Consider the following 27,868-nt stretch of genomic DNA (forward strand, 5'->3'; position numbering starts at 1 on the left):
ACAAAAGGAATACGTTTACAGAAGTGGTATGACTGTAACAGTACTTTAATTTGAGTAAACTTCCAGGTTGGAGGAATTATTCTAAGAAAAAGTCATCTGATTAGAAATGGAGATAAGGCAGACTCACGATGGCAAATGTTTTACCTGCATGCAAAGGGCGCCTGAAATACATCCACATATGATGGATAACAGAGCTCCCCCATAGAGCTAGACAGAACCTTTAAACAGCCCTTACTACTGCAATGGGATTCTGTTTAATCTCCGGTCTGGGTACCGTCCCTATGAACTGAACACAATGGCCAAAAAAAAACCGTGGCAAAAGTTTAAAAACATGATCAAAGATCAAGACATTACAATCCAAATGTTTCCAAATACGAACTTCGTAAAGACCCACTCTGAGGAAAATGGGGGTTTTGGTGTTTTTAACATGTTCTTGTGGTATTTTTTCCATGATAGAGGACATACAGTACATAAAGAAACTTTAGGTTATTATAATCATTGTGAATCAGGAGCAGAAGAAAAAATGATTTGTGATGTAGAAAATACACTGGGCGGATCACAAGCCCCCTGCTCCAAGCTCTCAGCATCGGGTCCCACACACAACTCAGAGGGGATTTTCTGATGAGCTCCTAACGCTCTGCAGAAACTATGTCCAAGAAAACGACACAGGTATTTTGATTTTGGTTAAAAGCTGCAAAATCATAGGAGAAGTACTTATTGTCACACTCCAATCTGTCGTAAAACTGTTTGCAGTGGTCTTTTAGTTATAGTTATGCAATTTTAGCCTAAATTAAAAGACAGTTTCTGCAGAGCAGCAGGAGTTCATAAAAATTGCCCTCTGAGTTGTGGACGGGACTGTTAGTATGGATCAAGCCTCCAACGCTTTCCCGCTAGTTTACAGCCCCTCATAACCCCAACCTGACGTTAGCGATGCAACAAAAATGGTGAGCAGCATCAGAGACGTATAGTTTTGATCCAGATTCCAGCTCAGACGAGGAACACAAAGACGTACATGGATCTATTTGTCTACAAGTGGATGCATCAGAATGGAGCGGAGCAGGGAGACTTTGGCCCGCCCCTTTCAGCGGCTGCGTCAAAACTGAGAGCTTTTTCAAACTGCATTTTTGAATCAGCTGAATAAAGAAATACTCCGAAATGCAGTTTTACGCTTAAATTATTTAACACATGTCCTCCATCATAAAAAATGCTACAAGAACATGTTAGAAACACCATTTAACAGGATGTAGTCCTAGCTTTGGCTATTACTTAAACTTCAGAAGAGGCTCTAGACCCACGTTTTTAATCTGACTCATTTATGACTTGTTTAATTATCTAATTTCACTTTTTTTCTCTTAATTTTTTCTATTTCAAACTTTTATAGTTAATGTTAATTATTTATAAAGATGATTAATATGCTCATTTTGTTATTAATATTATATTTACATGACTGAAGACTATGTCTTAACCCTTTTTAATGGTTTTTGAACTCCAGTGCTTCCTCATAGGGATCCATTATTCTGGGGGGGGGCTGTTGCTGAAGTGCTTGTTCTCATTGGAGCAACTGAGGTACCACTTTGTGGTCTAATAACTGTAGAGGGGGCCCTGCGCTGCTCTGTGTCTGGGCCCTGCGGTGATGACCCCGAGACTGGGCCCTGGAATGGATGGATCCACATAATTCAGGTCTGCACAGCGGTACTGAGCCACTCTTTATGTAAGGGATGGAGGGAGTGTTTGGGGGAGGGGGGGGGTTTCTTTGTTTTTTTTTAAACCCTTGTGCTTTCCTATGACCCCACCTTTACTTTGACGTGTTATCCCTTCCATAACAAAGGTGTATAAAGGTGGAAAGATTTCATGTAATCCATGGACACCAGTGAGGATCACAAATCATTGAAGAAAAAAGGTTCAGCGCACTGTCTAGTGCAGGGGTGTCAAACATACGGCCCGCGGACCATATCAGGCTCGCCAGGTGGTTTAATCCGGCCCACACATGAACAGTAAAAATCATAAGAATGTTTAAAAAAGAAAGCAAGTTTCTTGTCCATTCCTGTGGCGAGTTATGATTTTTTAAAGAAATGACCAAAATGCTTATTTCCGCCACTAGGCGGAGCAAAAGAAAAGCAAAACAGGTGAAACATCATATCTCTGTACGTACCAAAAGCGAAACGTAACAGCTCTGCGTCTGGATAGGATGCACTTTGGTTCCCTATGAGCCTCACCACTGTTATCTTGCTATAAGGATGATCAGTAGCAACACCCTAATGACCAAAATGTTGTCAAAAAGTGAAGTGGAGTGCTGAGCTTTCCAGGAAAAATGGACAGAGTTTTTTTTTCTTTCACAAAGCTGAATGCAAAACCCGAATGCTTGTATGTCATCAACAGGTCGCAGTGCTCAAAGAATATAACATTCAGCACCACTAAGAGACTTACCATAAATAAAAGTTTCTGGATTGCTTCAGTGTCAGATGTAAAATATTTAGTCTGTATAAAATTGAATAGACCAACTTTTTTTAAATGTAAATTACTTTTATTTGAGATCCATTGGCCCCAAGTGATTAGGCTACTATGTTGGTTGAGGCATTTTTTCCAACTGAGTAAAAAAACTAAAACAAGCTGTTATTTTGCTTTCACACTAATGGTCCGGCCCACTTGAGATCAGACGGGTTGAATGTGGCCCCCGAACCAAAATGAGTTTGACACCCCTGGTCTAGTGGGTCTAGATGACCCAACTCCCAACATTAAAGTGCCTAGGATAGCACAAAGGTTAATATGCTTGTTTATGAACAAGTTTTACTTTTTATGAGTATTTTAGAAAAACACTAAACAAATAAATAAAGCTTGAATTTTAAAATTGTTGGGGATCACTTTAAATACCTGGATTGATTTGAAACTGTGGCCTCCTGTAATTTTTTTTCAATTTGTGTTTTTGAAAACTTCAGAACAACTTTGTGTTCCACAACATGGATGTGTCTTTACAACATTTCTGATGTTGATTCCATAAATTTAATACCAGTCCTTTTTTAAAAGGAATATTCCTCAAAGACATCACGCATTGTCTTAAAAACTCTTGACCCTTTTCACAAGCATAACAAACACACAAAGAAACAAAATTGTTGAAGCCAAATTCACTGTTTCCATTTAATAGTTATTAAGTTAAATAATCCCTGTTTGAGCTTCCAATTAAATAACGTTACGTCACAGAGATGCTGTTTGCAAGACTGTAATGTTAGAAGCCTGAGAAAGGTGGAAGCGACACAGTTTTCTGACAGTGTTTGTGTAATTTTCATTTTTGGAATAAAAAGTTTAATGTAGAACACGTCTCACTCGCGTTTCGAATAACAGACTTCAAACGGTGGTCCAGGAGGAGACAGTCCAGCAGAGTTCCACTACAAAAATGTAAACATTTGGGTGTTTGCAGTTTAAATTAAGTTCAAGCATTGCTAAATAGGTTATGTGGGGCTCGCTACAGCGGATCATTACCTTTACCAGCCCACTGACAGCTGGAGAAAGGATTCTCTACAAGTATCACAGTTTGGTCCGCCATAAAATGTATTCTTTCCTAATAGTATCATTAGTGTCAAGGCATCAGATTACTACAGGTTACTGCAGCCAGCTGTGCTCTCTCTGAGAGTTGCATGTTTAAAGAGGGGAGGGTTTCTTCATCACTGGGTCATCTGCAAAAAACCCACAACATAGGACGGTGGTGGTGGTGGTGGGGGGGGGGGGGGGGGGATTATGAGTCAACACAATGGAACTCTGCCTCTGTCAAATCTCACAAATGGAATTCCATAAAAACAGGAAAATGATCACTAAGAGAAAACAGCAGAGTGTTGGTGTAGGTTTCTGCTCCCGCCCTCTGAATCATCATCTGTGGGACGAGAACGGCGGCGGTGGGTGAAGTCCAGAGAAACAGAACGCTTGGATATTGAAAAGATGCACAGACTCTGACAGCCATGAGGAGAGAAACACAGACTGGGAGAAGGTTTTTCCACACAAAAGAAGGACGGAGCTGCGCAGGATCAGCTTTTCCTGTCTGACTGAAGCAAACCCACGACTAGGACCATGATAGAAGAGCAGCCGGAGACAGAGGGGCCTGCAGGGAGGGGCCCGAGTCATGAGGTTCATATCTACCCATGGGAGCTGAGAAAGAAGGGGGGAAAAGGGAGGAGCTGGCCTCTTTCACATTCTCTCCTCAAGTTTTCTAATCATACGAGGAACATTCTTGAGAAGAAAATGTCCTGGATTAGATTCCATTTATGTGATGTTAATTAGATAATACTGGATAAGATTAAATTCACATTTATGGTCGGTACACAAATACTGGCAACAAAAGTAAAGCTATGTGTTCCTCAGTCAGGTCCTGGCTCGCTTCTTCATAGAAAAGTGGGCGGAGTCCAAATGGATGCTGTGAGCTCCAGCAAACGTGTCAGTTCTGCGGTCGTCTGGCAGCTCTGCTTTCATGGGGGAGGCCAGCTCCTCACAGGATGTGTGGAAATGCTGTGTGCTTCTGCACACCCACATCTCAAGAACTCAAACCTGGTTCCTCAAAGCAGAACCCTACAGAGGTCCAATCTGATGCACAATAACACAGGCATGAGCCTCCCAAATGAGTGAGGAGAGCATTTTTACCTGTACCACACGTTAACATTTACGGTTTTGTTACCTGTGACTTTCTCATGGAACATTCCACTGTGAGAAATGACAAAAAACCTGAAACAAAGCTCAGATTTACACATATATGGATTGGCAGGTGGGTGGACTCCACAAAACTCTCACTTTACTTTGTCTCATCCAGTCTCCCATTTCTGTAGTGGGCGGAGTAAACTTTGGTCAGTGTGCCCGCCTCTTTTCAGAATCCTGCGGGTGGCATCAGAGGTCATCGCCCGGCTTATTTCTGTCTGTGGTCTGAATACAGTGAGACAACAGTGGGGCTCTGATGCATGCAGGAGGCTCACATGTGCTCGAGACAGCAGAGAGGACGGAGGATCCACAAAGACCGAACAGAGGTGAGATCTATGAGGACTTATTTGTGTATTTTTCACATCCAATCAAAATCCAAGACTGAAAAACACATCTTCATATTGTTGTATTGGTTTCACCACAAATCTTCTTTCCAATCCACTGATATTGTAATTTAAATAAAGCTTTCAGCTCCAGGTAGACACTTGTCGTCACCATGATAACAAAGGAAATTATTGTGTGTTCCTCAAGTGAATTCTGGGTTCTCTGCTGCCAAAATATTATTTCCACAGATTTTGTCCTGAAAGGTAGAAAAACCAGCCATACCTGCCCATACTATGCACCCCCCTCTAGGAGGCGCACTGCATAACTGCAAGGTTATGTGCAGAAGCTGCGCCTGCTGAGCCGCTTCAAGAACATCTGCAGCAGCTGCTGAAACAAAGTCCCTGGACGCTGCTGCCACCGCTTCCTCCAATGCATCACTGTTATTCTTCACAACCACAACTGCTGGTTTTATTTACATTTTGGCTAAAAATTATGAATCAGTTTGATTCAATTGATTGTTTTATTTCAACCATTATTATGGCATAATACAATAAAAAAGGACAAACACAGATGTATTAAACCCATTTGAGATATTAAGTCATATGTTGATTAGAAAAGAAAGAAGAAAGAAAGAAAAAAAGAAAGAAGAATTAACAAAGGTGAAAGAAGATGAAAGATGATGAAGGCTGCACGGTGGCGCAGTGCTTAGTGCTCTTGCCTCACAGCAAGAAGGCCCCTGGTTTAAGTCCTGAAACAGAAGACCATTGGGGGACCTTTCTGTGTGGAGTTTGCATGTTCTCCCCGTGCATCTGGCTTTCTTTCACCGTCCAGAAACATGCTTCATATGTTAATTTGTTTCTCTGTGTGATTGTGTCCCTGTGACAGACTGGTGACCTGTCCATGGTGCCCCCGACCTTTGCCTGCAAGTGGCTGGGACAGGCCCCGGCAGCCGAAAGAGATAAAACGGATTAGAAGATGAACGAAAGATGAAGCCGAATTCTTGACAGTGTAGATATAGATAGGTGTTTTTGCAGTAATGCATACAGTTAACACATATGTCACATTCATTCATATTCTAATCCCACTTTGTCCCTGAAAGGTACAATCTCACACCTAGAGACAATTTAGACTAGAGTAACTAATCAACCGATAAAGCATGTTTTTGGACGGTGGGAGGAAGCCGGAGACCCCGCAGAAAACCCACACATTAACGGGGAGAACATGCAAACTCAACACAGAAAGGTCCCCCATTGATGTTCTGGTTGAGGTCCCCCAGCCGGGACCCGAACCGGTGCCTTCTTGCTGTGGGGCTAACCACGGGGCACCGTGCAAGCCACATATGTTCAGATTCATTAAATATAATGATAATACTTTAAATATACATCACCATCAAAATCAGGATCAATATACTTTGAATAAAACAAACAGAAAACAGCCAGGCTCTTCTTCATGTGAATGCAATGTTCTCACGTAAGTTAATCTTTTATTAAAAAATGTTTAAAATAATAATAATATTGACAACATCTTCAACAGCTGTTCCAGTGTTATTTACAAAGCAGCAAAATAAAAAAATGTTTTATAGATTCAGTTTGGGAATTAAAACTGTCTGAGTCTAATGAAATCAATTCTACATTTCCACAGAAGATGTTGAAGTTATGAATGATGAGTCATATATTATTGTAATACTACATTTTCATTTTTTGTTCGTGTTATTAACCCTTTAAGCCGACCATCATGATCAGGGTCAGCTGATCAAATGAGCGAAGTACAGCTTGTTGGGTTACTTACAAGACTCCACTTCATTTAGCATCCCCTCATACAAAAAGAAAACATTGAAGAATATTGTTAATATAATATGAAATAAATGCAGGCATAAAGCAGTTAAGGTGGTACCATTCATGAGTTTTACTTCAAACGAGTGCTGTCATTTGTCATCATTGTATTTCCATACTGCAGGATTATTATCTGAATGCATAGGATTGTTTACAAGTGGAGGCTGGAACCTTTGAGGGTATTTTTTATTTTTATTGTTTACTGTTGTTGCTCAACAACAGCAGGGAGGGAACCAGGCTAGCTCTGGACACAAAAAACCTCTGCTGTTCAGTCTAAAGATGCTGCTTCTAGTTCACATCATGCATTAAAAACTTTTGCTTTGCCATTACCAAATAAAGGATCAATTGTAACAGAATCCTAAGCCGAAGAAGCAGAGTTGTTGATCAGTAACTGTCAAAAAAAAAGAGGGAAGTGATGTATGAAAGTTTTCTTCCCTGAGTCGTAAAGGAATGATGCAGATTTCTGGAGGAGGCAGCAACCAGGTATAGTTGCATGCCGGAAATCGGGTTTCCTTCTTTTATTCATCCATCATCTTCAGAACCCACTGAATCCCTTTTCAGGGTCATGGAGGTTGCTGGAGCCTATCCCAGCTTCTATTGGGTAAAAGCAGGGTACACCCTGAAAAGATCATCAGTTTGTTGCATGGTCTACCAACATGCACACCTAAGGGCAATTTAGAATCATCACACAACCTATGAAGAATGTTTTGGGACTGTGGGAGGCAGATTCAAAGCCGAGTCAGCACATTTGTCCTGATCATGTGGTTTTTGGGAAATCGAATCACCACAGACACCAGGTTTCCTGGTCCACTAACCCAGATCCATTACCGCATGGCATTTAAGTAATCCGGTTACATGAGAAAGAAGATACACACACCCCACACCCCACCCCAAATAACACACAGAAAGTTCACCTTTAATTTAGAGGGTAAATTCAGCTTGGAGAATAAAATGAAAACACAGCGACACTGCTAGAAGTATAAGATGAAGAGGAGTAGCTGTTCAAAGGCCTCACAATAACACACCTGCACACCTGTGCACAGGTGTGCAGGGTTTATGTTCCAGACACATTTTTTCCAGCTGTTCTTCATATTTATGTCAGCAAAGTATTACTTTTCTTAAATAAATCTTTTTTGTTTGATTGAATCAAATAGAGGACGCCCCTCCATCACCATGCACTCTGATCATGCTGACCTGACTTACAGAGGTGAGTCTGAACAAAGACCGCGCGTGCGCAGGCAAAGACAGAGTGGATCTAAAACATTTGCCCCTCCTCAGATGGACACGCACGTGACCCGTGTGTCTGCTCTGCCCCAGCGTCTGTTTAAGGACTAGGCGGATTCTTCAGGACAATCACGTGACTCTCTTCACATGAGGAAAGGCGTGCACGTGAACAGAAGCAAAACAACAAGCGTGCGTTTGTGTCTGAGCTCCATTTGGGACAAAAACACGCACACGCATTCCAGACTGCGCGCTGCCCTAATTAAGGAGCGCGTGCGTGATAATGTCACTGTCCGTACTCATCTGCGCAATGCGCATGCTCCACAAACTTTTAGCACTTTTCTAGTGTTGCTCACACACACAACCTCACCACAACCACCATGAACTGCCCCTTTTTGCCCCGCCTGCAGCTCGCAGGTGACCCCCACCCCTCCACCCCGCGCGCCCTCTTTACCTGGGAAGGGTCCGCTGATCATCTCCGCCGTCCGCCTCTGCAGTCCGGACAGCCGCGCCTCCAGCGCGCCGCAGCGGCGGCACACGGAGCGCAGCTCCCCCTCCAGCTCCTCCAGGAGGCTGACGCAGAGCCGGGACAAGTCCGAGAGCTGCCGCAGCACGGAGCCCAGAGAGAAGCCGCATACGTCCGTCAGGTCCGCGAACAGAGCCCCCCGCCGCGCCAGATATTTGGGGAGAACTGTGCGTTTGCAGAAGGGCATGTTTTCTCATCCCAAGCGCGTGCGCACACGCACACAAAGAGGTAATGAAGTTATATTCCGGTGGCTCCGCTCATCCGGTAGCGCGCACACGCACAAAAGAAAGGTCCAAGAGTGGGAGGTCAGCTGCGGGGGGAGCAGCTCGGAGCGCCTGTGCGTTAGGAGCGTTTTCTCACCGCGGACGCTCTTTAGAGCAATGCGCGTGCACGGCAGCGCGCGCCCGGCCGGACTTTCAAAATCAAAGCTGCTTCCCAAACCATTTTAACTCACCTGTTCAGGTGTGTCTCCCTGTGCGCGTGACCAAGCCTGTTATAACTGACCTCTTGGATAAACGTGCGTGCGTGCGCCCACGCACAAATCTCTCCATATTTTAGAGTAACTGCCATTTTCAGAACAGTTTTGACAACCATGCTTTTACTGCGAAGACACGCACGCGCATCTAACGGGGAGCGCCTTCACGCGGCGCAACAGTCTGTTTCTTCTGCGCGGGGGAGAGGGGAGTGGGCTTTCTTGCGCGCGTGCATGCTGGTTGCCATGGACTTTATTTATATATTTTTGCTGTTGAGCAACTTATTCAAACCAATGATTTTTATATTTGTATTATTTATGGTGTTTTTTCCATTTTAAGTTATTTTAATGCCCCTCCCACACATACATTCACCCGTGGGTGCGCACACTCACACATGCACACACATTTAGGTTACTATCAAAGATGCGTTCATCCAAGCACATTTAAAGGACATAAGCCAACTTAAACCTGGAATAATAAACTGATTTCTCTTAATACCTGTCCCCCACCCCCTTTCCCCCTGTTCTCTCTGTATCAGGGAGGGGATCAGTCATGCAGATGTGTGAGGGCTGCCTTTACCATCACCTGCATGTGATAAAGCTGATGGGAACTCAGGCTGATAAAGAGAAGGAGCTCCTCTGGTTCCTTACGCTGTGACCAAATCCAACAACACATTTGAGTTGTGTTAGATTGTATAAAGCGGTTTTCAGACCAGGGTGAGCAGCACTTTGCTCCAAAACAATTAAGAAATATCTGTTTTGATCCTAATAACTGCAACATGTCTGTAGCTGAGACATAAAACTGCAGATTTTAAGACTCAGAACATACAGAACATTAACTCCAGTGTGCCGCTCGGCTTCAAATAAAGCAGAGGAGCTGTTGCTAAATCATGTCTACAGCTACGGCATACAGCAGGGATGCAGTAAACCACATTCTACCCAGTTCAAGAAGGATTTGGGGCAAAATTAATGGTTGTTTAGAAAGTGAAAGAAATATTATTTAGCTATCATAATCTCCTTAACTGTATTGATATATATATATATCCATCCATTCCACATTATCTGCATGTATGTTTATATGTATGTATGTATGTATGTATATATATATATATATATATATATATATATATATATATATATATATATATACATAAAATAAACTGAAAATATGTCTTTTTGTAGGTTCTTCATAGTAGCCACCTTATGATTTGATTACTGCTTTGCACACCCACACACACACACACACACACACACACACACACACACACACATACACACGTGTTAATTCACCGTTTTGATACATTCAGTGTGACTACAATTTTCATAGTCATGAAAATAAAGAAAACTCTTTGAATGAGAAGGTGTATCCAAACTTTTGGTCTGTACTGTTTATTGAATACATGCATTATAGCTATTTTACCATTTAGAAACAACTTCCTTACATCCTGTTTTCTGGTGTGTGCAGGACTGCAGACACAGGGCGCCCACGGGCCTCTGGAACCCAAGACGACCACCTCAATCAAACTTGCATCACACATTTGGATCAAACTGAAGTCAAACTGCGATCAAATTTAAAAGGATACTTGATTCAAACTTACATTTAACTTGGCTAAGACTAAGATTAAATTTGAATTAAACTAAGAATAGAAAGAGACTAAAATCAAACTCAGATTAAAATATGTTTAAATTGGGATCAAGGTATGATTAAACATGGACCAGACTTGAATCAATTGTCATTCAAGCTAAGATTAAGGCAGCTATGCTGCAGACGTAGAGAGATCAACCTCTGTTTGGAAGACAAAGGTTCAATTCTTTCTTTGCACACCCGTGTGTTGAGGTGTCCTTCGGCAAGATACTGAACCCCACGTTGGTTACAGGTGCCATGCATGGCAGTAGAGTCGCCATCACTGTGTGACTGTGTGTGAGCTAACTGGACCACAACGGCAAAGCAGGTTGGGCCTTGATCAAGGTAGAAAGGCACTTGAAAGTATATGACATTCAAGATTTAACTTGAATTAGACTAAGAATAAATGTCTTCCTATAATCTTTAACCTCATCAATAGTTTTTGTAAGCATGCTTTGACTTTTGGTGGGTGCAGAGCAGCCGGGGCGGGGTTCCCCACCCCACAGAAATCATAAGCTCCACATTAAACCCCTGTTTTTCTTCATGCAACTGAATTTACAGTGTTTGGTTAACCAGCATTAACCGACTTAAAGTAATAGCGAAAGCACAGCAGCAGATTAACACCACGCTGAAGGTGTCTTTGTCTCACACATACCTTGTTCTCCTGACACTTTCTGATCAAAACAATCCATTTCTCCTCAAATGCAAATATTTGACCTTCAGACACGTTAAGTCTCACTCTAATCATCTTTTGATCTGTTGTAAAAGTCTTCCTAGTGATCTTTTAATCATATTTATGCCGTTTTTAGCCTAAGTAAAAAAAACAAAAAAACAGTCATTTTCCAGAACATGGTTTCCGCAGAGCAGCAGTATCAGAAATTCACCTCTGATTTGTGGGTGAGACTGCTGGGGCACAGCAACCCCACCCCTCCATGATGCTGTTTACACGCTCTCCCGCTAGCTTACAGCCCCCCACACCCCCAAACTAACATTACCGGTGCAACCAAATTGGAGCTACAGTTTGAATCCAGATGCCAGTTCAGACAAGGAAAATGAGGACATACGTGGATCTACTTGGAGCAGGGAGCTTACGTTATAGCTTCAAGCAACAAGCTCCTGATTCCCAACAATTTGAATAAAGAACCATTCAGAAATGCAATTTTAAGCTTAATTTTATTTAAATATGTCATCCATCGGGAGAAAAATGCCGCGAGAACATCTTATAAAAACATCAAAATGCCTTGAAAGGTGGAATGTCAGCAGAAAACAAGCATCTCTTTGATTTCTGCTCTGCAGAGAGTGTCATTATCACACTCAGTGCATTGGAAGGGTCATTGGTGTGCACAACATCCATGTTATGTCGCCAGCGTGCAGAGTTTCATCAGTTGTCCCTGCTTCGTTCTTCATCATTTTCTTCATGGGCTTCCTCCCTCTTTTTCAGAGGAAAGTCATGCTCCTACCCTGGCTTCATCCCCCACCCCCCAAAACAACCACATCTGGTCTTTAGAGCGCCCCCCAGGCCTCCCGAAGGAACCCCTCCCAGACATGAACTTGGCCTACCTACATGTTTTTGTTCATATGGTCTTTGGGGGAGGGGCCACAGACGGAGCGAGAAAAGAATTTCAACATAAACCGTTTTTTATTGACACAATTGCAAATGTCAACAGGAGAAACTTGAGGGAGGAGGAGGAAGAGGCAGGAGGAGGTGTCTCCACAGCATCATCTGGAACTCCTCAGCATCCCAGCAGACATCAGCAGGCTTCACTAACTAGTTAGTTCTTTAGATTTTTGCTAGGTCAGTTAACCAGCACAGTAAAGCAGTCCTCATAAGTCCATCTTCCTCTTAGCTGTCAGCCAAAAGTCCGACTGATTGGAAACATCTGTCCTCACCCACGCCTCCTCCTCTTCCTCCTCCACGACTCCCCAGATGACTGAGCTCATTGTTTCAGCATCCCCGCCCACTTTCTTTACTCTTGCACACGCATGAGGCGCACGCCCACACACACAGCTAACCTCCGTAACCGTCTTCTCCTCGTCCTCGCTCTCATGTTTTCTAAAAGAACAAAAGTCTGGTAACATCCACAGAAAGGATGGATGGATGGATGGATGGATGGATGGATGGATGATTTACTTCAGCATTCATGTTCTCAGAGAAAGGCTGAAACAAAGATGAACTGATGGATCCCTCCAAACCACGAGAACCTCCCCATGGAGAAAGGTTTCTGGTCCTTCACACCTGTTCTTTGGTAGCTGAGGGTTGGAACTCACCTGTTGGACCTTCAGAGGCTTCTACTTCCTCTGAAACTGCGGGAACGCTTAAATGATTGAAGCGCCTATGTCCTTGTCATGTCCTTCTGAACGGCTTTAAAACTGCTATGAGGAACTGGGCCCCAGGATGCTTCATCTTGGATGGGGGGGGGGGGGGGGCAGAGATGGTGTTTAGTTTGTTCACTGCGCAAGTGTGTTCTGATGTGAGCCAGTCACTGAGACACCACTGAGGTTTGCAGGATTTTCCCCAAACACTTCCTGCTGCAGCGTGAGTCCAGAACACCTGGAGAAAACACGCTTGTGCACGCTCGCGCATGCTTGTGCACGCTCGTGCACAATCATGCGCACACTGTATTTGTGTATCTGATATAAAATAAATGGTTTAGTTTGGGGCACAAACAGATTCAGGTAATTATCATTCGTGAACATGCGCAGGTGCAGTCCGAACATCAAGCGTGCAAAGACTGTTCAGTGCACACATGCGCACACACACACATACACACACACACGTAAACACACAGACCCCCACTGAGGTAGATTTTCCATGCCAGGTCTGTGCAGCTTCAGCAGCCGGTGTCCCAGCAGCCACCATATGGTCGGACACTAAAGTCAGGACACAGAGACATGGGGAGGAGGGGGAGGCACAAGATACAGAAAAATCATAAATATATATGGGGGACTCACAGGGCTGCTTTTTTGGGGGGGCGGGGGGGGGGGTAACAGGAGGGAGAAGGGAGGGGGAGCAGACAGAAAAGGAAGGGTGAGGTTAAAAAAAGGATGGTAGCTGGTAAAGAACAAAACAAACAACCAGGTAAACAGAACCCGACCCAGTCCTCATTTTCACCAAAACCACCAGCTTCTTTAGCCATGGCCAACTGCCAGAGTGTCCACCCTATGACTAACCGTGGGTTTGAATTCACTTCAATAATAAGAGATCTAAAAAATTGAAAATAAAGAAAGCTTTGTCAGTGATAAAAAAGACGTGCATACCATACATCCATAGTCTTTGGCAGATAGGCTCTGAGGTCTTGCATGCTGGTGGGATAAAGTCAGACCATAGAGGAATAAAGCCTAGAGCCTAAATGCTGATGGTGGTTAAGGACCAGTCCATGACAAAGCATTGGTCCAGGTGAAGAACGGGGGGAGAAAACGGTCTAGAATGTACAGTAGAAAGAATAACATCCATGAATTAAAAAAAAACAAATGTATGTTTGTAATTGGCTGAGAAAAAAAGGGGGAAATGTAGCTATTGGTTCGAGTAAAATGCACCTTTACTTCCAGATACAAACGTAAACTAGTCCCAGGGATTATTATTGCTCGTCTCGTAACTAGCATCAATGGCAAGCTAGTGTAGAAAAAAATATTCTAATTAGAAGTGGTAGATTTTAAATGGTGTCCGTTGCTGATCCAGGTAATCAGCAGCAAGTAGGTCAGGGAGAGCTGGAGGTGGTAGATCTCAACTAAGACTTTAAATGTCCACTCTGATGAAGAAACTGGTGTTTTTAACATGTTCTTGTGACATTTTTCTGGTGAAGGCGGACATATATGAAGTTTAAATTGAATATATAGAATTACTTCATTGTGAGTAAAGAGCATCTGAAAAAATGTCGTTTGAAAAAGATTGTGGTTGTTTTGTTGTAAAAACGGTGGGTGGGCCACACGTTCCTTGCTCTGCTCCATTCTGATGATCCACTTGCAGACGACCACATCCATGAGCGCCTTTGTTTTCCTCATCTGAGGTGGGATCTGGATCTAAACTTTACTGGATATCTCTGATGTTACTCCATTTTTGCTGCACCCCTCATGTTAGGTTGGGGCCGTGAGGGACTGTAAGCTAGCAGAAGAATAAATGTAATCAGAGCTCTCAGCAACTAAGAAGAGTTATTAGTGTTGCTGCACCAAACCAATGGTCCCATCCACAACTGAGGTGAATTTCTGATGTACTGCCACCCTGCAGAACCGGTCCTAGAAAGCGACAGGCTTGGCTAAAATCTGCATATTAAAAGAACACCTTAATAGATCAAAAGATGATCAGCATGGGAGTTTAACTTGTTGCTATAGTGAATTTTTGATTCATAGTGACCATCTTATCCTGTCTGATTCATAAATTAGTTATTTTAATTCTGATAATTTGATCATCCTTTTTGGAAGTCAGGCTCAGGTCAGTCTAGTTTTTGTGATCTCTGGTTATCTCCAGTCTTCTTGAAGCTGACATGGGTCCACAGAATGATGCACGGGGTTGAAGCCTTCAGAACCAGATGGGTTCTGGCTTGAAGAACAGCAGAGGTCAGCTTTTGTGATTGTTGTAAAGTTCTTCTGAAAGTTTTCAGGGTAACAAACCACAAAAAAAATGTTTAGTAAATATGTTTATTTGGAAAGAACTGCTCAGGCTCCGCCCACACTTTAGCTGCTGCCCTGTTTGGCCGCCAGCCTCTTGTCCCTCTCTTCTGCAATGGTCAGACGGATGCCCTTTCCTCTGGGCAGGGACACCCACGGCTTGTTGCCCTGGACACAGGAAAAAATGCTCCAGATTAACACCTGGACACCCACTGTGTTCTGTGCCCTACCACGGACTGTCTGCTGTTAGTCTGAAGTACATGTGCATCTACAGAGAACGTTTCTAATGTGTGACAAAGAGCGCCCCCCTGAGGAGAAAGTTTGCATTTTCAGGACAAAGAGCTCAGAACTTCTTAGAGGAACGGTTTGTTTATTTCATCCTTCATCAAAACCATAAAGATCATCACAGCTCCAAACGTTGCTGCACTCCTCAGTCACACGTGCGCTGTCACGTGCACACTCACCTTGCCAATAACAAAGATGTTGGAGAGCCTGGTGGCGAAGCTGTTTCCGGTGCTGTCCTTGACGTGGACCACATCAAAAGAGCCGGGGTGACGCTCCCTGTTTGTGATCACACCGATACGCCCCAAGTTGGCGCCACCAGTCACCATGCACAGGTTACCTGGAAGGAGGAGGCTTAAAGTCAGCCAGAGGGCTAAACCCTGGAGCACCCCCTCAACCTTCAGCTGAACTCACCGGTGTCAAACTTGATAAAGTCTGTGATCTTGCCGGTTTCCAGGTCAATGCGGACCGTGTCGTTGACCTTAATGAGGGGGTCGGGGTAGCGGATGGTGCGGGCATCGTGGGTCACCAGGTGGGGGATTCCCTTGGTGCCGATGATGATCTTCCTGACCTTGCACAGCTTGTACTGCAGAGTGAAGTGAGTAGCATTTGAGTGCCATTTCAATTCTTCCACATGAATACACAGCTACAGGTAAAGTGGACTTCCTGTCAAGGTTACATGAACCCATGCTCTAAATCTACAGGTGCACAGAGAACTGAACTAAGACCAGGACGACCTGACCCCACAGAGAACGTTCAGAAATAGGGATGCAGACTTACAGAACACAACAGCTCTGCATTTCACCAGTACATTCAAACAGATATAACCCCTCCCTCCCTCCCATCCTATTTGCTGATGACAGAAGGACAGGTTTGCTTTGGTTGTACCTTCACAGACATTTGAGACATCTTTAAGAAGGAGCTTTAGCCTCACCTTAGCCTCCTCACCAGTGATGCGGTGGACGGTAAAGCGGCCCTTCACGTCATAGATCAGGCGGAAGTGCTCCCCGGTCTTCTCAATGCTGATGACATCTGTGTGAACACAATCAGAAAAGTCTTCATTAGTCTAGCTTTCACAAACACCAGCAGCAGAATCAACTACACTGTCTCCACCCAGCAGGCTGAAGGGACACAAACATTGTTTTCAATCTGACCTGGGTCACAAACTCTAAGTTCGACATTGTTTAACTTGCAAATGGTTCAACAGCAACACGTGAATGCAAGAATTTTGAATACAGAAGCCTGAAATGCATTTATCAAGACAGTTCTTTGGAAGCGGTTGCTAGATCGTGCGTTGCTGTGTGAACTTAGGGTTATTGAAACTTCACCGCCAAAAACAATCGGCTTCTACTGTAGGAAGATGGACCTGAGAGCAGTTTAGCCATCATCGTGTGGAGAAAACCTGTACAAGTTTTGGTCCACAGCACAATAGCCTGAACAGAGCCATCTGCAGATTTCTGGTCATAAAACAAAAAAACACTAAACTCAACATGAAAAACATTTGTCAGAAAGCATTTAGTTCAGTCAGGCCATTTCATTAACAGAAGGAATACCTGACTTAGGAAATAAGTACCTCCAGCCTCAGAAGACCCTCAGTGTGACCTAATGCAGGGCAAAGGTGACTGTAGAAGCAGTTTCATGCCTGAGTGCGTTACACTTACATTAATATACATATTTAAAATGTATACTTTTATTCACCCTTATTTGACATTTAACAAATTTGCATGGCAATTCTGGGAAACAGTTCAAACAATTAAAAAGTGCAATAATCAACTAGAAAAAAATATTTAACCATTGACATTTTTGATAATATGTGATTCATATCTTAAAAATAAATTCAAAATTACTTTTGTAGCATGAATATAATGAATATTCACGACCAGCTTATATCAATGTCACCATTTAGTAGTTTTGAGAGATAGATTTTTTATGACTCTTTCCTGAAGCTTGTGTTATGTAGATGGTCACTTAGGAGCCAGGTCTTCCTTTAATTCTTGTTAAAAAGAATTATATAAATCCTTTTTTATTTTAAATGTCTTACTAGATCAATGTTTTTGCATTAATACAAACCAAGACTTGTCAGTTTAAAAATGTCTTTTCAAAGTTTTTTTTAGCCTTGAAATCCAGAATTTTATTGTTTTTCTTCACCTCCTGCTTAAACTAGTGCCATTTTCTGCTGCACTTTAGGGCCATAAAACGCTGTGATCCGTGTACGATATGCAGACTTCTAGTATTTATTTGTAATATCAATCTTGCCAAATACAGCCCCAATTAAAATAATGAGGGTGCAACACAAGACCTTGATTGAGTTTGAAACTTCGCGATCTGGCCTGATTCCCCGATGATCGGGACATCCCTAATAAAAACCCACTGTAGCGCTTTTAAACACCAAACTTAAGTCTGTTTCTCCAAAAAACCTGACAACGGCCTGCACTGAACCTGAAGCACGGCCATATTTTAAGCAGACAAAACTTTTTTAAACTTTTTGATTTTTGAAAGCTGTCCTAGACCCAACATGATAGACAAAACAGATCTTAAATGACGTTTACATCTGTTAGTAAAGAGGTGGTGTGGTTAGAGCTCAGAACTTCTTAGAGGAATGAGTTGTGTTGTTTCAGTTCATCACTGATCAAACACACAAGTTCATCATGGCTGCAGGTAACCAGGACATCTTAGCAGAAGTTAGCCTTAGAACCTCTGGGACTCACTCACCCATGAACCCAGCAGGGTAGGTGACATCTGTGCGAACTTTGCCATCAATCTTGATGAACCTCTGCATGCAGATCTTCTTCACCTCATCCCCCGTCAGGGCGTACTTCAGGCGGTTCCTCAGGAAAATGATGAGGGGCAGGCACTCCCTCAGCTTATGGGGGCCAGTGGAGGGACGGGGGGCCTGGTGACACAGCAGACCGTTAACCGGGATGGCCGTAAACGTACTACTGTAGATCAAGCAGAGCCACGGAGTACTCACGAACACTCCTGTCAGCTTATCCAGCATCCAGTGTTTCGGCGCTGCCACGCGCTTGAGGTGCTTCTTCGGTCCTCGAGCCTAAAAAGGGGGCATTGATCCAGTTAGACCCGCTTCTTGTACTCACAGCATCAGCGAGTTTAGCCTAGCGCGAACCAGGAACCTACCGGGTATAACCCTGGCCCGGGAGCCGGTGATCTCTAAACTATAATTAAAGTCAGAAATCTTTAAGACGCAATCTGAAGACCTTGTCATAGTGACAGCTGCAGAAGATCCCGGTAGTTGCCAGAAAATCTCCCGGCAACCAGTTAAATCTACCCCGCGCGGTCTAAACACATGCTAACAAGGATTAGCCTCGGCCTAGCTTAGCTCCACATACCTGACTGGACAGATATTTAAGTTTAACAATTTTTATATGTTTTATATTATTAATTTCCATCTGTTGTACTTATCTGCATTATGAACTTCACGTAGAAACAAGTTAATGTGAAAAACCCTAATGATTTAAAGCGATGTTTACAGATAATTTCGCGGTCAGAAGGAGAAGAGAATCCACTCACCATGTTGGAGTCTGCGCAGAAAGGACCGCCCACTTCCGGAAACCCGTTTTCTAAAATCTCTACGGAAGACAGCGGTGGACAAAATCATGAAATCCTGAAACATTTATCACTCGTCTAAAAAAGGAAAGAAAGCCACCAATCTTAAGCTGCTACTTTATTGAACTCCAAGTTAACTTGATTGATTCTTGCGCTTTTCTAAATCTGCTTTTTGCTCCATTTATTTTTCTGTATTGACTGCCACTTTAAAGAGAAATGTTTCTGAATTTTGCTATACCATGTCTAATGACAATTAATGGTTCTTTTTATTCTATTCTATTCTTTTCTATTCTATACAGACGAGCATGTGGCAAAAGCCTCAAGAAAAAGAATACAAGACTGAATAAAATCTGCTTATAAAAGTGAAACTTGATGATAGAAGGCATGGCTATATGGCGATCACATCCTAACAAAAATCAAAGTTAATCGATATTTTTTAGAACAAAAACCAAAAGGAACAACAAAAACCTTAATATGTGACTTTACCCGCTTTAGTTTGAATGCTATTTCAGTCAATTAGTTTTTAACACTTTACCCCACCAACGTTGCAGTCTTTTACCCTGCTTTCTTTCTGTATTAAATTTTCATTCTCTGAATATAATGAATTTTCCTCAATTGGTTTGTAGGTTTTGTTGCCACCCATTCGCTTTAGAATTCCTTTCTTTAACTCTGCTCTCTAAATGGTTTATTTGAGAGTTTGTTTGTTTGATCCATAAAAAAGGTGTGTAGGCGCCATTATCATGTTTGTATATAATTCCCTTTTTTGGTCACGTGACTAGTTAAGATCTCATTTAGGCGCACCTGTCACCTGTGTTAGTTTGGTTTGTTGGTTTGACACAGAGAGGGTGCACAGGGCCCAGTATTTTTTGTTGATCGCTTTTACACTTGATTAAGTACAATACTTCAAAAGGATCGTACCACATGTGTCATCTGATGCAATAATGAAGTGGAATAAATCACGACACACAAGAAAAGTGGATTTCATGGTCATAGTTTTTGTGGAGCGCGTCGCAAACAGGACCTGTCGCAGCCTCTCTAGCGGCTCATAAGCCCGCAGCCGCTACAACTTTGTCAACAAAAAAATATAAAAAGACAACGACAGAAAGAAAAGGACACTCCACACAGCGCAACAACTCCGGACGCCACAAAGACAGCGCGACAGCGGGATGGATTGCAATCAAAGCGCCTCTGTCAGTGTCATCCAACAAGCGGAGGTAAGCACCCGGAAGCGACGGGCGCTCGGTCAGGAATCCAGCTTAGTGAAACTCTGAACCGCTATCTGGTGAAAATGAAGAATCAAACGGTGTATGTTTAACTAAGTCAAGATTGTATGGCAATCCCCGCACGAATGTTGCGCTGAGCAAGTCATTGCAGAATCTGTAAAGCTGCTCAAACAACGGAGTCGAATGAATGAAAGTATTGCGCAACACCACGCAAGTGACGAAGGGAGAATGAGTGAACCAGAGAATGAGTGCTCTGCGACGGAAACGAATGAAAAAAGACAAATTAAACTGACTGTGAAAGCTCTCAGTAATAAAATTGAAAGGCTTCAAAAGGAACGCAAATTTGCTGTGAATAAAATAAAGGGCCTTATTCCAGAAATAAAGAAACTTATGACAAACGAAAAGAATGCTGAACATGTTCAGTCTCTCATGGTGGACTTGACAGAACTGTGCGCAAACGCTGGTGAATCACATGCAACGTTACTCCCTCTTTTGCCACAGGATGAACAAAATAGTCAAGATGAGTGGTTTTCTAATATTCGGGATCACAGCAATGCTTTCTTAGGAGGTGTGACACAATGGCTTGGTGACGTTAAGGAACAAAAGGATGTTTCTGCTGCAACATATAATTTGCTCTCAAACATAAACATACATCAAATCACGAATCAAGAAATGGAGGAAAATGATGACATAAAACCCAGTGACAGTGTGTCAAATGTGGAGCAAAAATCAACAAGATCACATTCTGGAAAGTCAATAACGTCCTCTACAACTTCATCATGCATTAAAACAGAAGCAGATCTGGCTGCTTTAATGGCAAAACAAGAGGTTTTAAAACAAAGACATCAACTGGAAGAGGAGGAAGAACGACTTCGTCAAAGAAAAGAACAACTTAAATTGGAAGAGGAAATCTGTGCACACAAGGCCAAACTGAAAGTGCTGAAATCACAAAGTATTGCAAGTCAAAGGCTTTCTAAAGCATCAGATGGAATGAACTCCTATTTGGACAGACAAACAACAAGACAAAAATCTCTGGATTGGAAAGCTGACTCATTTGTACCATTTTCACATCAAACAGCTCAACAGGATCACCAGGCTACAGGGACAAAGCCTAAAGAGAAAGCTGTGGGGGCTGAAACTACAATGATTAAAGACCAAAGACATGGAAAAGAAACAGTTCCCTCAGTCCATCCAAGTTTCCACATCCAAGACACCAGAAACACAAACACTGTGATGGACAATCAACAATCAATGTTGGACATAATGAGAAATCAAAATGAAATAACAATGCTTCTGATGGATCAGCAATGTGTTTCATCTTTGCCGAAGCGAGATGTACCTGTGTTTGACGGAGATCTACTACAGTACCACATGTTCATGAGAGCATTTGAGAACAACGTAGAGAAAAGGACTGATGATAACAGTGATCGACTTTATTTCTTGGAACAGTATACCAAAGGTTTGGAAATGAACACAAGGTGGCAGCAGCTTACATGGACAAGGTTCTTTCATGGCCTTCAATTAAAACAGAAGATGCTAAGGCTCTTCAAGAATATAGTCTTTTTCTCAGAAGCTGTTGCAATGTTATGGAGGATTTGCATTACCTGCATGATCTTAATGTGCCTGCTAACATGCTCAGTGTTATCAAAAAACTTCCCTACAAGTTTAGAGACAAATGGAGGACAGTAGCTTGTGAACTACAGGAAAGAACTGGACAAAGGTGCAAGATATATGACATCACAGAGTTCATAGAAAAACAAGTAAGAGTCTTAACGGATCCAGTGTTTGGAAACATACAGGATGTTCCACCTGCAACTAGGAGTTTGACCAAACCAGAGTCACATATCCGTTTTGGAAGGAAAGAAAGCAGTTTTGCTACAACAGTTACACCAGTGAATAAAATATTAAAAGCTGAAACCCAGGAAAAGAAATTTACCCAAACGTTGAGAAAGAAATGTCTCTTTTGTGGAAAAGAACATACTTTGGATTCATGTGAACAGTTGGAAAAGAAATCCAGAAAGGAGAAGATTGGCTTCTTGAGAGAAAAGGGTGTTTGCTTTGGCTGTCTGTGTATTGGACACATCAGTAAAGATTGCAAAAGGCGCATCTCGTGTGCTAAATGTGGCTTTAAACATCCAACTCTGCTTCACATTACTTCACATAGGAAAGAGGAGACTCAAGACGTTACAGAAACTGAAAAGAAACCAGAGGTTCAGCAAATGAGAACTTTGGTGTCCAATGGTCTTACTGGGGCTGGTGATCAAGACTGCAAATTACCAATAGTTCCAGTTCAAGTGAAACTCAACAAAGGAAGCAAGATTGTCACAACATATGCTTTTTTGGATCAAGGAAGTACTGCGGTGTTCTGTACCGACAGTTTAATGCACAGACTCAATGTGGAAGGACGGAAAACACACATTCTTCTCAGGACAATGGGTCAAGAGAAAATTGTGGACCGTCATGTTGTCAATGGACTAGAGGTAGCAGCCATTCAAGGAAATGATTTTGTTGCTATTCCTAAAACATACACACAACCAAGCATTGCAGTGCAGAAATGTAATATACCGCTGCAAAAGGATGTGCAAAATTGGCCTTATCTAAAGGACATTTACTTACCACAAATAAATGAAGAGATTGAACTTCTAATAGGCGTCAATGTTCCCAAAGCTTTGGAACCACTGCAAGTGATCCAAAGTGAACATGATGGACCTTTTGCTATAAGAACAATGCTCGGTTGGACAATAAATGGACCGCTGGGAAGTAACTGTGGAAATACAATGGATCAACGACAACCAGAACTGTCAGTAAACAGAGTGTCTGTTGTACAGATGGATGAACTTTGGCAAAAGCAATTCCAAATTGATTTTCCTGAATGCAGTATGGATGAACAGTCTGGATTGTCACAAGAAGACCAACAATTTATGGAGACAGTTTCAAATTCAGTAAACATCATAAATGGACACTATCAGATTGGTTTACCACTGCGAAACAAAAACGTCTGCATGCCTAACAACAAAGATTTAGCTCTGCAGCGTGTAGTTCATTTAAAGAAAAGACTCCAAAGAGACTGTGTTTTCTATACCACCAAAGGTTACGCTGAACAGGTACCAGAGCTGAAGCGTTCTGATGGGAAAATGTGGTATATCCCACATCATGGGGTTTACCACCCAGTTAAGAAAAAGTTGAAGGTTGTTTTTGACTGTGCTGCAACTTTTCAAGGCAGATCTCTTAGCACCCAGAAATTAATGGGTTCTGGGAAAAGTACTACAGACTTTCCCAGACAGAAGAGGATTAGTACGTCAAGTTCGAGTCAAGACAAAGACCAGCTGCTTGGAACGACCAATTACAAAGATGGTTTTACTGCTGGAGGCTGAAAACAAAAAGGAATAGCTTCATGAAGAAGTGAAGATTTCATGGATTTAAGGACTTGTGATCTTTTGAAAGACAGATACGGCTCTTGGAGGCCAATTGACTAACAAACAAAAAAAAAATGTGAAAAAAAAGAACTGAATGAATTTGTATTGTTTATGCTGATTTAAGGTTTCTTTTGTGTGTGTAATTATTTGTCTATTTGCCAAATAATTAGGGGCTGGTGTGTAGGCGCCATTATCATGTTTGTATATAATTCCCTTTTTTGGTCACGTGACTAGTTAAGATCTCATTTAGGCGCACCTGTCACCTGTGTTAGTTTGGTTTGTTGGTTTGACACAGAGAGGGTGCACAGGGCCCAGTATTTTTTGTTGATCGCTTTTACACTTGATTATGTACAATACTTCAAAAGGATCGTACCACATGTGTCATCTGATGCAATAATGAAGTGGAATAAATCACGACACACAAGAAAAGTGGATTTCATGGTCATAGTTTTTGTGGAGCGCGTCGCAAACAGGACCTGTCGCAGCCTCTCTAGCGGCTCATAAGCCCGCAGCCGCTACAAAAGGACAGTACCCAAACATTTCATCTCAGCCTCATAGGGGTAAAATATGAAGAAGACAACGATCAGCAAGAGAAACACATGATCAAAATTTAACCAGATTAAAGATCATTTCTGGAACGTGTGCTACCATCAGGTTTGATCCATAAAGTCTGTCCAACATTTACATGTTTCCTCCTCCAGATATCAACTACAGAATGCGAGTGGGGTAAAACATGAAAGCCATCTTCATCTCCAACAGCTGCATCCACCCTGGACACCAACTGAGACAGACTGATCAAGTCCTAAAAACAATTTCTTGCTATCAAACATGAGACAATGGTGCTCCCTCCATCTTGCACCCTTTGTACCTGCTTTTTTCTTATTTCTAATTTTTTGTTATTTTCATCCTCTACTTGTTTTTATAAATGTTTTTTTTTACCTAACTGTTTTTCACTAAACCTTTATTGCTGATGCAAGGCTGAGCTGTTAGATGGCATTTCGTTCTTGTAGTAAAAGAGAAAACGGATTTATATTCAGAAAATGAAGACCATCATCATCATCACTTTGAGACCGCCCTTCTTCATATTTGCGCATGTGCTACTTCACACACGTTTCCAAGTCCAACCTGCAACATAACCATAAAAAGAGCTTGTTAGTGATGAAAGTCTATGAATTTTGAAAAATGTAGGGTTTAGGAGTAACACAGAAAAAAAAAGGTTGAGGTGGAGTGTTGAGCTTTCCAGGAAAATGGACAGAGTTTTATTTGTTCATGGAGCTGAATGCAAAACTCGCATGCTTGATGTGTCATCAGCAGGTTGCAGTGCTCAAAGAATACAACATTCAGCATCACTATGAGACTCACTATATAGAAAAGCTTCACCATTTGGAGTTTAGAAAAGAGAAGATTTAGCAACTATTAGCTGGACTGAAAAAACAACCGTCTGTATTTACTGCAGCTGTGACGTCACTGATGGAGCAGTGACAGCTGTCTTATTGCAGACAAGTTGGAGCAAACATCCAAACCATTTACGGATGGTGAACTTATGTAAAAATGCTAAAGGCTGCAGAAGTCTTGTGCCTAAAAAGCAGTCTACCTTTGCCAACATAAGTCTGTCAAGGATTACAACTGCAGATCCAACATTTCTGAGGAGACTTGGACGCCAAATGAAGGAATCCAGTCATTTATTGCATTTTTGGTCGCTGTTGATGAAAGTACCAACATTACAGATAAATACAACTTTGCATATTTATAAGAAGTGTTATACAGTACAGACCATCACAGCAGAGTTTCTTGAGATGATGGACACAACAACAGCTGATGACAGAGTCAGCTCTCTATTTACAGCGCCAGACTATGTTAGAGTGAACTGGTCACGTGATGTCAGTCTGGTCACTGATGGCGCCCATTAAAGGTCAGAAAGAAGGCAGGTGATGCTACAAAATTCAGGCAACCACCCAGGAAAAGATTCTTGGACATTTTTTTGTGTTTTGCACACTTGAATGACAGTAAATATGTTTCTGCACAGGATCTGAATCCTGATATTGATGGACGGGTGAAGTTTCAGGAGAGAAAGGGAGGTTATCTCCAAATTTTTAAGTTCACAAATGTTTGCAAGTTTAATTTAGTGTAATTTTTAATGTTTTGGACATTTACATTTTAGGCAGGATGTTTCATTTTTTCTTCGTAGCCCCTCTTTAGTTTTTATCGGGATAGCTTCAGTGTCAGATGTAAAATATTCAATCTGTATAAAATTGAAGACAACAATTTTTTTAAAGTGAAATGCATTTTATTTTAAATCCATTGGCTTCTGTGAATAATTGTGTAATAAGTGATTAGGTTACTATCTTGATTAGGGCATTTTTTCCAACTGAGAAAAACAAAACAAAAACAAAGCTGTTATTTTGCTTTTATGTTAATAGTCCGGACCACTTGAGATCAGATGGGTTGAATGTGGCCCCCGAACCAAAATGAGTTTGACACCCCGGCTATATCATGTCTCAAACCAACACAACAAAACACATTCTGGCAATGTACTTACCCGTTTCATCCAGCAGAGAGCAGCATAATTACAAAAGCTGACTCAGCATTTGAACTGCTGACATTGAACACTGAAGCAAACATGAGCAGCAGGACAAACCAGGCGGTTACAGCTTTCCCTTTATTACTTCTGAAGAGAAGAAAGAGAAGACTTTCTTCTACTAAGAGGTTATTTCCAAATAAGTTCCAAAGAATTGAACATTATGTGTGGGAAAAAAGTGAGAAGTTCAGTTACAGCATCTTCAGGACAGTGCAAATTTGTTCATCTTGGCAGGGGGGGCATTTTTCCAGGAATCCGATGGGACACCCTGAAGCTGCTTCATGCACTCGTCTGTAAGACAGCCGCTGAGATGAATGGTGAGGCTACTCTGGGCAGTGGGCCAACCACTGGTTTACACAGTGAGATTTTTATCACAAAAAATCACATTTACACAGACAGAGGAAGCATCTTTATCTTTCCTTCAGAAGGAGGATCTGTCCTTCACTGGGTATTCATGGAGTTCTGGCTCTCCGGCTTAACATGAGAGAACAAGTTCATGCACCAACATGCATGAGTGTGCACGACAGCATGCACTGAGCTGAAACTGAGCTGTCGGTGTCTGACCCAGAAGCAGGTCTGCAGACAGCCTTCATCCTTAAGGGAGCTTCACCTGAGTATGCAGGTAGTTGACAGGTGCTTGTTCCATAGCACCTCTGGCCTTCTTGTCGTAAAACCATCTGTATTTGTGTGTGTGTGTGTGTGTGTGAGGGGGGGTGTCCATCAATGACGGACAAATCAAAAGTCTTCACTGATGAAACAAACTGGCAGTGTGTGCTGTCATCTGTTTTGTCTCAAGCCATTCCCTCTCACTGATCTATGGATGGTTCAGCGAGTTGAGGGGGGGGGGCACTCTGTGACTCCTCAGCAAATATGCCAGTTCAGAGTTTGGCTAATATTTGTCAAGTGAAGTGGAGCTTGGTTCCACTTGAACTGAGACCCTGAGGCCAGGAGACTCGACCAGCCTGTGTCCCCCCCCCTCAGGACCTCTCCACCAGTCACCAGTCTGGGTGGTGTCTCCCCCCTGACCTTCACCCCTCCTGATCCTGGTTCTTGATCTGATCCAACCAAAGGAAACTTCCAAACAAAGCTAGAACCATTTTACACACATACAACCATGTTTCTGCCTGCTGATGCTTCTGCAGCTTCTTCAAAGTGGAAAGCATCAGCTCCCAGTTTTCACTTCAAAAGGTTGAACCTTCAAACATCACAACGTTCTCCTCTCTACCTACCTCCTCTCTATCATGCTCTGCCCTCATTGGTGTGGGTCTGACCCTTACCTCTCTCAGCTGGTGTTCCACAGGGTTCTGTTTCTAACCCCTTCTCTTCTCTGTCTATACCACATCTTTAAATGCTAGAAGACACAACTCTTCTCATCTTTTCCTCCAAATGACAGAAACAGTCATCTTTATCTCTGCTAGATGAAAGAAAATATCTTCCTCCTGCAGAAGTTTGAGGATCATCATTATTGTAGACCAAATTAACTTTACGTTTGGGATTCTTGCATTGATCTTCTATCTGGACCAC

General features: G+C 42.4%; 2 protein-coding genes and 2 non-coding genes across 4 annotated transcripts in view; all 4 read right to left on the bottom strand.

Moving 5' to 3' along the window:
- nhsl2 (NHS like 2) overlaps positions 1-8,941 on the bottom strand; it is an 81,424-nt gene extending 72,483 nt beyond the window's left edge. The window contains exon 1 of the mRNA XM_011487666.3: positions 8,509-8,941. Within this exon, the coding sequence (XP_011485968.1) occupies positions 8,509-8,767 (259 nt within the window). The 5' untranslated portion in view covers positions 8,768-8,941. The remainder of the gene's footprint in view (positions 1-8,508) is intronic.
- Positions 8,942-15,295: 6,354 nt separating this feature from the next.
- Positions 15,296-19,145, bottom strand: rps4x (ribosomal protein S4, X-linked). The gene is made up of 7 exons (XM_011487669.3): positions 19,092-19,145; positions 18,535-18,612; positions 18,276-18,456; positions 16,498-16,595; positions 15,978-16,149; positions 15,746-15,903; positions 15,296-15,449 (listed from the first exon to the last, which is right to left on the bottom strand). The coding sequence occupies exons 1-7, from the start codon at positions 19,092-19,094 to the stop codon at positions 15,348-15,350; spliced, it is 792 nt and encodes a 263-aa protein (XP_011485971.1). The 5' UTR covers positions 19,095-19,145; the 3' UTR covers positions 15,296-15,347.
- Positions 15,621-15,691, bottom strand: LOC111946361. Its single transcript, XR_002872041.1, has one exon. It is a non-coding gene; the product is annotated as a small nucleolar RNA SNORD61 (small nucleolar RNA).
- Positions 18,141-18,216, bottom strand: LOC111946362. Its single transcript, XR_002872042.1, has one exon. It is a non-coding gene; the product is annotated as a small nucleolar RNA SNORD61 (small nucleolar RNA).
- Positions 19,146-27,868: the final 8,723 nt, after the last annotated feature.

This window comes from Oryzias latipes, chromosome 18 (assembly GCF_002234675.1).
Source record: "Oryzias latipes chromosome 18, ASM223467v1".
NCBI classification, from domain to species: Eukaryota; Metazoa; Chordata; class Actinopteri; order Beloniformes; family Adrianichthyidae; genus Oryzias; species Oryzias latipes.